This window comes from Cyprinodon tularosa, unplaced genomic scaffold (genome assembly GCF_016077235.1).
Source record: "Cyprinodon tularosa strain WSP-4 unplaced genomic scaffold, ASM1607723v1 ctg362, whole genome shotgun sequence".
In the NCBI taxonomy this organism is placed as follows: Eukaryota; Metazoa; Chordata; class Actinopteri; order Cyprinodontiformes; family Cyprinodontidae; genus Cyprinodon; species Cyprinodon tularosa.
The window spans coordinates 528968-542763 of record NW_024039077.1 but is presented as its reverse complement, the minus strand read 5'-3'; the positions used below and the strand labels follow the sequence as shown (position 1 = coordinate 542763).

General features: G+C 38.3%; 1 protein-coding gene across 1 annotated transcript in view; it reads left to right on the top strand.

The window, feature by feature from the left end:
- LOC119790351 (heparan-sulfate 6-O-sulfotransferase 3-B-like) overlaps positions 1 to 4624 on the top strand; it is a 36482-nt gene extending 31858 nt beyond the window's left edge. Inside the window, exon 2 of the mRNA XM_038295875.1 lies at positions 3317 to 4624. Coding sequence (XP_038151803.1) covers positions 3317 to 4076 — 760 coding nt within the window. The 3' untranslated portion in view covers positions 4077 to 4624. The remainder of the gene's footprint in view (positions 1 to 3316) is intronic.
- The last annotated feature ends 9172 nt before the right edge of the window (positions 4625 to 13796 follow it).

The window sequence follows — 13796 nt, the reverse complement described above, 5'->3', positions numbered from 1 at the left end:
CACTTCCAAGGTGATTTGTGCCAGTTTTTGTCTTGGCTCTGCTCTGCTCAACACCAGCAGTCCAAACTTAGCCTCGACTAATCAGGGACAGACGTGTGTTTGTAGATGTATAATTCTGTTCACAATTCAATGGACATGATTTCCTTGTGTTTTCTTCACAATGAAAGCAGATCTACTGAAAACAGTCTGTACCAACAGCAGCCATGCAAACACAGGGACACGCATCACATTGAAAGTACAATGTTTATCATTATCATTAAAAATGGTCTCTTTTAAAAACCGTTTCAGAAATAGAATTTAGGTTGAAAAGTGTCTCTGATGCGCGTTGGGCGGAGCTACTCTATCCTTTAATTGCCTTGCAGCTATATTTGCTGTGATCAGTGGGAATAAAGTAGTTTTATTATGTGTTTAAGTGAGAAAATCCACCTGAAACATAATCATTGCAGTCAGTTCTGTCTTCCAATATTATTTCTGTCGGAGCCGCTCAGACCCCCACATACCAGCGGTGCACTGTCAGTAGGAATCCCATTCAACAGGCTTTTTTTTTCTCCTGAGAAAGCAGACATGTTAATTTTTCTAAAGAAAACTGCTAAGTAAAAAGGTCCTCACAATGTAACAGTGAATATTAGACACTGACTTGTTTGCAACGGTTCTTCTTCACTGAAAAAATTTTTTTTAAGTAAGAAGAGCAAATATGCCATTTTCAGCCCAAACATTCAGCCAAAAATGTTACACACCCTATTCAGAGACCTTAAGGACCAGCACCAAATACCCTATATAATCATTCTATGACCTCTTTGAGACATTATATACAAATTTTAAATTACATATGTATAAATAATGCTATGGCTGGATGATATGGACCAAAAATATCTCGATGTATTTAAGCCGTCATACATCATGCGGGGACATTTTCTAACCCAACACCTGTAGATAAACATGAGATTTGGCTCAAATTAACCTACCTGGATATGCATGAGTGTAATTATAACAATATAGACCATCTCAATGTAGACTGTATAGTCTCGTATCTCCTTCAAAAAAATCGTATTATCTTTAAAATCCAGAAATGTCGCTAGGCCCTAAATAAAGTTGTTAAATTTGAAAAGGTTCAACTGGTGTTTATTATTGTTAAGCACTATGTAAAGCGAAAGAAGCAGTGAAATTACCTAAATTGTGGGAAGATTTTTTTACATTTCTTCTGGGAAGTTTTTTGTGTTGCTGTTAACCAAAGGTTTAAAGGTATTAAACTGTGGAATAGAACATAAACAAACAAAAAAAGAAACATGAAATGTCCAGCATTTGCTTTCCACTTTCATAGATCTTTTTTTTTCCTACGCGATATCAGGTCACAGTGATCTGAGCAAACCAGAAGACCTTATTCAATTTTACATTAATAGAAGTTGCTTTCCTTCTGCTTAAAAGAAGTTTTGAAATCATTCAATTTCTTCTGCCCACTCGCTCCCTTTTAAGATGGTTATCACTGAATCAATAGAGATAAAAAACAGCGTTTGTCTGTGGAAAGCTAAGTTGCAGTCATTTTCAAAGTGCCGTTTGTGGAAGATTGGAGTGATTCAAAGCAGGAAACAAAAAGAAAACTCATTATGAATGGTAGGAAGGAGCAAATTGGTGTGACAAAAACAAGAATAATTCCACATTTGCAGGATATTAAACTGTATGCATGCTTGGCTTGCGTTTGTTTCTCATTATTCTCTAACATCCGCAGACGCACTCTGTAATGTTTTTCATTTAAACCCTAATCAGAATTTCTGTGCACTGCATGTGCTCTCACCTCTGAGGTATTTCTTCCCACTCATGTTTCTTTTTTCAAACTACAGCAGGATATGAGAAATCTAATGTATAGTTTCATTTTTCTTCGGTCTGTTGAAAAGGTCTGAGAGTTTGTATTTTTCCAGACATTTTTCATCAACCGGAAGACACAAAGAATGTGTCTCTTTTTAATACCGTGTGGTGGTATTGCTTGATATAAAAAAAAAATGTACCTGGAAACGGTTATAGGGGAATTTGCAAACAGTTATTAATTAAACAGAAAAATCGATCCTTTCAGGTGAATACCTTATCAAAAAGTCTGTCCCATGGGGGCATAAAATGGACCAATAAACACTCCTTATTTTGTTTGGCATTAATATAAGGGCTTATTTCCCTTCCAGAAGTTCTAAAGAGGCTTTACAGAGTTTTCTAATGATACTGCCACCTATGGCCAAGACACAGAACTGCAGTTGAGTAGCTAATAGTGTCTGAGATGAGCTTCCAAGTATCCACAAAATCCATCCTGAATATAACGCTTCCACTGTTTGCAAGATCGAACCACTGATCTCTATTTATTCCCTGGATTGCTGGTAGGCCATTGGTAGTGCACGGATGTGATGTCACCAGCTGCCATATTGGTACTCCCTACTTAGACAGGTCAGAATGTAAACAATATGTGCGCTACAGCATCAAACAACGAGGATTTTCTAATTTTCGGGGGCTCAAGACTTAAGATAAATTCATCACTTTGACCAACACTTGATGTTTCTTAGCATAAGTAGATTACTGTAATATATAGACAATATAGGCACATCAGATTGCATAGGCAGTATGAAGTCTATGAAATCTATAAATCATTAAATATAACCTAATATACAAATCCATCACAGCGAAATGTATGTTTTAATGGATATGATAATTACATATAATTCCAAGATTTTACATCAAGACTGAATTATAAGTGCATGCATGTTGATGCTATAGTATTTCTTATGCATGTAAGCCATATATGGCATTATGCATGCAAATTTTGCATGTATAATGTCAAATACTTTTATGCTGTGTCTACATTGCATCCACTGACTGTGCAAGTACCTGTGAAGAGTCTACCCAGAGACAGAAAGCTGCTTGTTTTTGCAGCCAAATGCTACACACATTGGCATTTTTATGGCGCGACTACGTGAGAATGAGGAGTACCAACACGGCGGCAGGTGGCTTTACTTTTCTTCAGCCTATCAGCAATCCAGTGAATTAGTAGTAGAAGTAGAGATCAGTGGATTGAACCCATTCATCATGGACGCGGTGGAAGCGGTCAAACATCATGGGGATTCAGGAAACTAGGCTACAGGCTAATGGCTGCATCAGCGCTGAACAGCTGAGGTGTCAGTCTGCTCATCAAACCATGTTTTAAAGGGTCAAACAAAAGGCTGTCTTAAATTATTTTTTCAGTTGAGTCTTTGTCCAAAGTGTCTAGTAAACAAATTGACAAACCGCAAGTATCATTGAGAGAATGCAAGTCTTAACGTGTGTATCTCTGTCTTTGCAGGAATTTTTACTACATTACTATGCTACGTGACCCTGTGTCACGCTACCTCAGTGAGTGGAAGCATGTACAGCGAGGGGCTACGTGGAAAACAGCCCTCCACATGTGTGACGGCCGCCCTCCCACTCAGGATGAGCTTCCCGCCTGCTACAGCGGCGAAGACTGGACGGGGGTGCCGCTAACAGACTTCATGAACTGTCCCTCAAACCTAGCCAACAACCGTCAGGTTCGAATGCTGGCAGATCTCAGTTTGGTGGGCTGCTACAACATGTCCTCAATGAGCGAGCTAGAGCGAGGTCGCGTGCTGCTCGCCAGCGCCAAGGCTAACCTACGCAATATGGCCTTCTTTGGCCTGACGGAGTTCCAGCGTAAGACGCAGTATCTGTTTGAGAGGACTTTCGGGCTGCGCTTCATCCAAGCCTTCACCCAGATCAACAGCACGCGAGCCGCCAGCGTGGGGATCAGTGAAAAGGTCCGGTGGCGCATCGAGGGGCTCAACGCCTTGGATGTGGAGCTGTACGAGTACGCCAAGGAGCTTTTCCTGCGGCGTTACCAGTTTAACCGGCAGCAGCAGCACCAGGAGGAGCGGCTGAGGAGGCGGCAGGACAGGCAGCAACGGCAACGGCGGCACAGGAACTATCTGGTTGAGCTGCTGAGACTTGGAGGCGGAAGCGTTGCGGAAGAAGAAGAAGAGGGGGAGGTGAAAGTGCTAGAAGAGGTAGTCACCACCGAGGATTACAGTAGCCAGGTGGTGCGATGGTGAGGAGCCAGAGCATTAATACGGACAGACGGCTCTGTTATTTCCTCCGTGTTCTGTGACTCAGCCAGGACCTCCTGCCCTCACAGGGTTATAGCGCTACGCCAGACTGCCGAAAGGTGTCTTAATATTTACGATGGATGTATTTGCTAGGGAACCATAAACATTTTATATTTTTTTCTTAAGGCTACATTTCAGCACTGCAATTGTGGAAAATGTGTTTATTTATTCAGTTGCAAATGCTTTGAATGTTCTCAAGGCTGTGAAGATGTTCCCTAAGTTCTGCAATAAAAGAAAAAATACAAGACATGAAAAAACATGTAAATTATATGAAAAGAAGGCCTATTTATTACATTTCCTAAATGATGACTGGGTCATTGATGTCCTGTTGTTATCTAGCTCTATGTTGAAATCTTGTGACTCTGTGGTGTTTGGCTTTATGAGAGTATCAAAGCACAAACTTGGCAAACTGCAGTGTGTTTTCCTTCTTTCTGACTGCACTGATTAAACAAACTGTTACAATTTGACCAATAAAAATGGTGTAACAAGTTGAATACATTCTATTTGACCAGGTTTTTATCAATATACATCTGAAATAAAAGAACGATTCAACTCCTGGAAGCTGTGCCGACAAGTCTAAAAAATAGAAAATAGGATTATGAGAAAATACTTGCAGCTTTTTCATGTTTGCTCAAAATCTAGAATATTTTAAATCATTTTAAATTTAGGATTTCTTGCAATTTTTTAAAACCTAAACCTTGTAAGTTCTTGGTAAGGCCTGGTGCCTAACAAGGCACTGGGTACTGTGAGTCTTTAAAAAGGGATGTGGATTCCACAGACTACCTCTGTGGACATTTGAGATTTTAAAGTCCAATGTGCCAATTTCCTAACCTGACTCAGCCAGATGGATTTGCTCCGCATATCCATCTGGAAAACTTCCATAGAAGTAATTTTGGGAAGGGGCGAAAACACTGGTTAGCTGATTGGCCTATGTTGGTGATAGACGGGCCAAATAAACCAATCAGATCAACGAAGCATATGACGTACTAACAGAGCGATGACGAACAGGAGCCAATTGATAGATCAAACTCTTGCCTAAACCAGTCGGGAGAAGAGCAAAAACATATTTTCCTCTGAGAAAAGCCTCCAGAGCAGTGTTTTGCTCTTCTTTCAGTGAAGTAATACTCTGTAATTCCGATAAAACTTGCTCGATAGCCACGCTAACGCTAGTTTCATCGGCTGAAGCCGCAATGTTCTTTAGACTGAACTTACGCGCTTCTCGTTGCGTCACACCTCAACCCGCCTCAAAGCCAACGCTGATTGGACGTTCGTTTGGTGAACGGCTCCAAATTTTTTTCAACGGAGAGTCTCCAGACTGATTAGCGAGTGAAACCTTAAAAGCTCACGAGATCAGGATGGTCTCACGTGGCTACCAATCTCCTGTACTTTTAACAATCCGAAGCTCACTGTCACATATGAAACAGTTTGATTTGAAGACCTTTTCTCTCTGAGAAGAATTTTCCCACCAGGTAGATAGCTGCTTTGAGTCCAGCTGTAGCACATGCAGACGTCTTTGGAGTTGGCCAGACTCAGCCGTAGCCTTTACTTAGTTAGATTAGTAAACTTCTGTTATTCTGTTGTCAGTATTATCATCCATCCATCCATTTTTTAACATGCTTACTCCTAAGTGGGGTCGCGAGAGGTGCTGGTGCCTATCTACAGCTGTCAATGGGCGAGAGGTGGGGTAAACCCTGGACAGGTCTCCAGTCCATCGCAGGGCAACACAGAGACAAACAACGCACACACTCACACCTAAGAAGAATTTAGAGAAGCCAATTAACCCAACAGTCATGTTTTTGGACTGTGGGAGGAAGCCGGAGTACCCAGAGAGAACCCACGCATGCTCAGGGAGAACATGCGAACTCCATTTAGAAAGACCCCGGGCCATAAATTGAACCCGGAACTTCATTATTAATATTTTGTTTATTTTTAAAGCATGTACTGTTCGCTTTACTGTTCCAATGAGGTGGCATCTAAGCCATTTCCAAAACAGCGACATTTTACAAACTGCAGGCTTTAGAAAATAACCTAACAAGCAAGTTTGACTGAAGCATTAGCACTGCTGCTGCACAAGCTTAAAGGTATCGTGGAGGATTTTCATAATTTTTTTAAAAACAAGAGCATGCATGAGCCCATTTCTTCTCGGGCACGCTCTGCTTAAAAGTTACTGTTGTCATAGCTCCTTCAAGCTTACTGAACATCCGCTCTAACTCCTAAATCCCTCAATCACTATATAGAGCGGGGACTATATAGTGGACTTTTATAGCGAACTCAGTTATCTGTTCGGACAGATGATCACTGCTTTAGGTCACTTAACTCCTCCAACTGTCGGGTAGCGACAGTGGGCCGCTGTGACAACAGGAGAGCTCTCCCTGCAAAGCATTCTGGGATATATTTGATTCTTCTGATGCCTTTCTTCTCATACACTTCCTTTTGACACTTTTCCTTGTGACATTCGGCCATTTTCAAAGAACCGCGGTTCAAAAAGAGAGCTTCAATGATTGTAACCGTAACTCACCACAGATATACGCCTGAAAGTGCGCATGCGCAGAAAAATATAGCTAATGGAAGAAGCCTGTAGAACGGCTTTACGTAAACATATCACCCGAATGATTGAAAATTAGGAGGACCACTTATTTAGATGATCCACCCGGAAATAAAAGATCGTCCTTTCATACATTTAAGCTGACCTACTTCTACGTCTATACAGAAATGTTCCCAATTTTTTTTTATTTTTTTATTAAATTAAGCTAATATGAGGGCTGAAAACAGTTAATCGGATTAATCGGTTATTGAAATAATCACCAAATAATTTAGTAATTGATTCTTAACTAGAGTATAAAGACTAACACAAGATTTTAGCTGACAGAGCGACCCACTTATAGCAGTAATTATACAAATATTGTAAAAATATATATAAATATTTTTTATTTAAGATAAAAAAAAAAAGCTTTTTTGTGTGTCAATATGTTCTATTCAGAACTCCTCAAGGGGGAAGGTTTTAGTTGCACCTGATTTAAATCTGTAAAAAAAAAACTTTCTTTAAGGAATCAATAATCGACAGAACAATTGATAAGCGTCATGATATAATATATATTATAACATATATACCCTTGCTGATATTCTCATTAACAAACAATAAAAATGTTAGCCTAATGGTTCTGTATTATGACTGATAAGAACAATATTTAACTTTTAATTTAATAATTCAGGTTGGATGTATTCCGGTTAATCTATCATTACCTATATAGTTTTATAGCAATACATCCAACCTGAAAATATCTAAAAATATTACAATTTAAAATATTTTTTGCCAATAGGCTCGTTAATGGTTTCTCAAAAGAGTTCAGTAATATTTTAGCAGTGTGCGGGTAATTTCCACCTGATGCAGTACACACATGAATTCACATCTTATTTCCACCCTATAAGAATCGCACATTTCTTCCCAAATCAAGCATGGGTGATTAGGTTTTTTCTTTTTTACTCTTAAAGAAGGGGAGAGCAGCGGGCCTGAAAGACAAGCTGTCAGAGCCACTTCGAACACTCTTACATCACACTGACAGAACTCTGGTATTTGTACCATTAGGGCATTGATCACTGGGCTCTTTGCTTCCAAATTGATCATTTAAACTTCAATTGGCCGTGACTCTGCCGCAGCAGAAAATAGAAGAAGCCGGAGGCTTTTTTTTTTTCCCTCCCTCTCCAATCTGAGAACCAGTGCAGCACGGCGGACGCTCCATTTTCGCTCCAGTAGAAAAACAATCAGGTTTGGAAAATTTCCACAGACAGGAGACCTTTAAAAGTGAGGTGCTGGGATGATTGCCCAAAATTAATATCCTTGTGCTGGCGCCTGTGATACACACTTCCTGACGGCTCTGCGATACACCCTGGAGGAGGGAGAAAGTGTAGCGCCTGGATCAATTTGGAGGCACAAACAGAATATCCATAGACTAAAATAGCTTTTCCATTCCCAGCTGTCGGCTCCGACGGCACAGCATGTAGAAGAAAAACATTTTATAAATCCATAATAGGTCTCACTTCTACTCTGTACACCTGCTCACGGAAAACAGGTATCTTAAAAACACAAATTCATACTAAGGAAGCCTCATCTGGATCAATTCTCTGTTGGTAGAGGCAATTTGTTCTGTCTCAGCTGGTAGAGAATATGAACTTTTCACAAAAGTTTAGCACCAAAACTTAGAGACTTTAGGGTTTTGTGAGAGAAACACTCATGTTATCTAAAAACTTAGTGTTTTAGGGTCTCTCTGCACCAGCTTTTTACCCTTCTTCAAAAAACATAAATTATACATGACTTTCCACAGATGCTCGTTTGGATTTGGGGTGAACTTTGACTAGGCCGATCTGAAAAATGAATCTATTTTTCTGTTTCCTTTTACAGCATCTCTTCCCATCAACTCAAAATAGTTTCAGCTTCTTTGTCTCTACTCATGATGCCACGACAGCTGTACTCCACCGCTTATTGAAAAAGTTTTCAAAATAAAACCTTAGCGCCACCTGAAAAAGTTAATTTACCTGAAACTTCAAGACACCATAGAAGAATGTTTGTCTGTTCTTACAACGGCTGAAACATTTATTTGGATTAATTTTGATAAATCCTCTAATATTGAAGTCGACCTATTTACTGCAGTAATTAAGACAAATTGCAACAAATATAAACTACAAAAACATAAAATATATAGTATTGCGTCACTAAAGATCAAATTGTTTCGTTATATATTCAAATAAATCAAGTTTGTACACATTTTGCCACTTACAATTGTTTTTCAAAAGTGCAATAAATGTTTTTTTTTTCCTGTATTACACATTTTTGTTCATCTATAAATGTAAATGTGCAAGTATGTTTTTAACTGAAAAAAAAAAGATAGATTAATAATTTATTACAAGAAATTATAGGTGAAGTCCAAGTGCTTATGCAGAATTTTCATGCATTGGCTTTAGCAGGCAGCAACGATGAACATTATTATTATTTTTTTTTTAGTTCCAACAATATATAAGGTGTGGTCTAAACTTGAAATGCAATCCATCACCAAGTCAAGGTTTGTTTGTTCCACTAGTACATCAGGATTGGAGGTGAAGACATTTGTATTTATGGTGCTGATGTAAATAGATGCTTTACCAATCCCCCATAGGGGAATTCATGTGCCCAGTACATTTAGTAATCACAGTAAGAATATTTAAATAATACAATACAATCAATAAAAGTTAAAGGATTGGTTAAATGTAGAGAGTCACTGAGACTCTGTCACCATGACTACTTCTCTTAGCTACCAGAGTCCCATGCAGAGGAGACTTTGGTTCTAGAGCAGAGGTCACAGATTAGTGGACCACAGTCTGGATCCGGACCCAACCTGATTTAAAACATTTAGGATGAAGCAGGATTCTCCACCATGAACATTATCAAAAATAAATATCGATCAAGCCTCAAAATGAGCACCTTGATATGTGCTTGAGAATCAAACCCACGTTTAAAGCCTTGCAGGGCAGCCTAAAGCCCACCGCTCTCATTAAGCCATAAAAAAGGAAAAAACAAACGGTCAGTTAAGGTATTGTATAAAATATGTGAATCAGGACATTATATACCAAACTTAATGATTGTTGTTCTCTACTAAAAAAAAACACTTTAGATTTTAAAATCCCCCCCAAAAATGTCTATATTTTTACTTAAAAAGTTGACTTTTAATTGGTTATCCCTGCTTTAAAGGATGATCTATACCAGGGGCGGAGCTAGAAGGGCACCAGGGGTTCCCAAGGCCCCTCATTAGCCACCCCTATGTCCAACCTAAACAAGAGGTTTTCTGTTCCCATGGGAACATACTTTGCCACCTCCAGAACAAGCAGTTGTCATCGGGACCAGAGGGTGGCAGCACTGACTCTCTTTGTGAAATGTCCTAAATAATTAGATATTTTTCATTTTTCATTGATTCAAAAACTGACAACAAAAAAAGTTTGTATATATTAACATTACACAAAACTGAACATGTGCTCTTTTCAGAGCTAGGTTTTGTGCTTAATGGCGAAGAAAGAGACAGTTATGAGTCTCTGTAGTCATCAAACAGTCTTAAAGAGACATTTTGTAAGGTTTTACTCAAAACATGGTTTGATGAGCAGACTGACGCCTCAGTAGTTCAGCACCGATGCATCTATAAACCTGTAGCCTATTTTCCCTGAATGTACTTTGGTTTAGAAGTTCCGGCGCTGTTCAGAGCATCTGACGTCAAGCACAACCATGTTGATGGGGTCCAACCTAGCCAACAATATTAGTTTTATATTCAAGATGGGTTTTGGGGTTACTCAGCAGTGACCGGCATCAGTTTTTGGCATCCACTCAGTCCAAATTGGTCCCTGCCTGCCCACTCTTAACAACATTTTCTGGCTCCGCCTCTGATCTATCGAAAATATCATCCTTTTTTTTTTTTTTTTTCCCCGTAACAATGATTTTGTCAAAGTCATTCATCTTGACAGATTCATCAGAGTAGCATCAAATGCCCACCTGTCCAGAACCCAGGATCAGGAGCTGCTGCAGTTTGACGGAAGCTCCTGAAGGTTGTTTTTTAATCCTGACAGAAAAAAGAGTTTTGTCTTATTTGCACTTTATGACCCCGCATCACAACCACATTTAGTTCCTGACTGGTTAAAGCAATGCAAAGAAAAGTCAAAATTTTTAAGCTCGAGCAAATATTTCTTTTCGCTCTATTCAAACATCCCCTACACCTATCACTTTTATGCTTTGCTCTAAGTGCACGTTTTCCAAAACTGCATCGGTCTAAACACGTCCTTTATATCACTGACTGTTAGATATGCACCAGTTAGGATTTTGGGAGCTCAGCGCCTATCACAAAAATCTGTATCTGCCGATAACAGCATTGAATCTATAAATTCTCCAACTGCCGTCTTTGACATTGTATTATTAGATGAGAAACTATGAAGTGACCACTGTTTTAGTGATGGAGACAGTGGAGACAAGCTTTTTTAAAATCAAAATGGAAGATAGAATAAATAAATTTGACAAAGGATGATACGGGAAGGCTCTTAAGATGTTTTAGGCGGCTTTTAAAAACGCTGTTTTAATTTAACCCTAGAAGAAATGTTTGGTGGTCCTACCTCCGCATTGACCAGGAGTCACCTTCTCCCCGTGCTCCATGGCGCTGTCCACCTGCAGGCTCCTCGTATCCCATGCTGTCTTTTTTCCACCTCTAGAGCGGAGCTCTTCAACAGGGGGTCCGCCAAGGTACTGCATGGGGGTCGTGAAAGGTTTGGTTGATTAGCCTTATTTTTTATATTCCCCCTGCAATTTTTATCCACTAATTGAAATGTCTTTAAATCCACATTAACATGAATTCAACACACTGTAGTAAACAGATAAATGGAGGCAGAAGATGTCTTTCAGTCATAAATGCACACATTCAGCAACACACAGGAGCTCTTTCAAGGTGGGAACCATTTCATTCACAACACCTGTCCCATCAACCAGGAATAAGAATCAGAAATACTTTAATAATCCCAGGGAGAAATTACTTTAGTTACATTACTCCATCTGTAATAGAGTGACTATAGGACCAGTTTGATGTAACACAATTTCATACAATATATATAATTAGGGGGTCCCTGCTCAATCTTGCCATCAGTTTGGGGGTTCTTGGCCTCAAAAGTAGTGAAACCATGATGGCAATTATTTTACATGCAAGTAGTATACAGTTCTTCATATATATATATATATATATATATATATACATACATATACATACACACACACACACATCAATTTCAAACAGATGGTATCACTATGGTATTGACCAACACTACTTTTAAGCTTCCCAATATGGCCCATTTACTGATTTAGTGCGTAATTTTTAAAGTTCAAATTTTGAGAGGACTGTTGCAGCCAGCGGACCTCCAAGGCTAACCACAGCCAGGGCTAACGTTAGCCGTCTGCAGCAGCCCTCTGTCTGCATAGCCTTGTGTGATGTACCGCTGGCTCTGATGGCGTTTTTTATTTTATTTTTGCTTTATATGACCTTTTTTATTTGTGTTTATATGACTGTCAATTATTATTCCCCCACTAAATGAAAAAAAGTAATAATTTATTACCTAGAGACTATTAACAACAGGAGGTGAAATGCAGCTCCTGCATGGCTTTGAATTTGGTGATGTTACGAACATGCTTCTGTTCCCAGTGATCCATAAGCATCATAAGTCCATACTTTCCTGTGTTCTTGACAAGAAGGTACTGGCTGAGAATATGAATCCATAGTCACGTTCCTGTGGACTGAGAAACGGTCAATGTTTCTCAGCATCAGCACAGCTGATTTTGATGATTGCAGTTCAGTAAAAGTCTGTTAACGAGCTATCAATGGAAATCAGCTGTGCTGAAGCAGGGAAACCTCAAAAACATGCTGGCTACAAATGATAGAAATTGTCAGTGGGAGTATTTTACCCCTGTCCTAATCTGTATTTAATTCTAAAAGTAAAGATTGGTTTCATTAGTTTTATATTGAAAACAATTTTTCAATTCAAAAGCCTTTACTTCTGCATCAACTTTGTTTATTTTTTAATCATCTTTTCATATTTTAGTATTTAAAATACCAAAACTTGCACATAAATTCTGTCTGACTACATCATCTCAAAAAGTTAAGTTCAATGATATGAGTAACATTTTTAACAATTGATTTTTTTCTACTTCTACTTGAATTATTTTAGAGTTATGATTTTATTAAAAAGTAAAACAAAACAAAACAGAAAATAGGTTGAAGTAGTGGTACATTTACTTGTGTACAATTTGTGGATACTTTACAACTGCTGGTTCGCGTGTAAAGATGAACAGTGATTTTTTTTTTTTTATAAAAACATTTCCTAATGCATTATATCAAACAGCAAAAAATTAAATAAATAAGGTCACATTTTAAGTGATTAAATATTTGATGTAACCACGCCCCCATCTTTATTTATTAAATATGAATCAGTATTACTCTATATTAGTTTTCATATATATATATATATATATATATATATATATATATATATATATATATTATTATTATTATTATTATTTTTATTACTCTTAGCTTTTTGTGCTCTGGAGACTTGTTACAAAAAAAATTAAAATTAGGAAATGCCTGAGAGATAAAAAAAAAAAAAAAAAAAAAAAAAAAAAAAAAAAAACTCTTAGTAGGACCTATGTAGCCTAATCTTAAAATAGGCTAGCAGGAATTAATTAAATGCATTAAAGCTTATTCTCATGATTTTTTTTCTTCCATAGATTAACACCAACTAACAGTGAGCTTAAAAAAATTTTTTACAAATTTTTTACTTTGCATTTAACAGTGACACAATCAATCTGTTAGCTAGTGACTCGCGTGCGTACCAACAAAAATTTTATTTTTTTTTTAAATATCTTTTTGAACTAACACATATTAGCCATATACCACAAATTAAAAAGCGAACTTACCTCCTATCTCTTCTGGCGGCGGGAATATCTGGCTTTTAATGGCACAGGTAGCATCGTTAACACCTTAACCAATCGTGTGTGAACAACTTCTTCTGTAATTGAGCTACTAGTTAACTCTCAAGGGCACTAGTGCCCCCTTCTGGCTTGATTGAGAATTGCGTTTTGTTTTTTCATGCAGTGCGCACATGAATTGTGTCCCT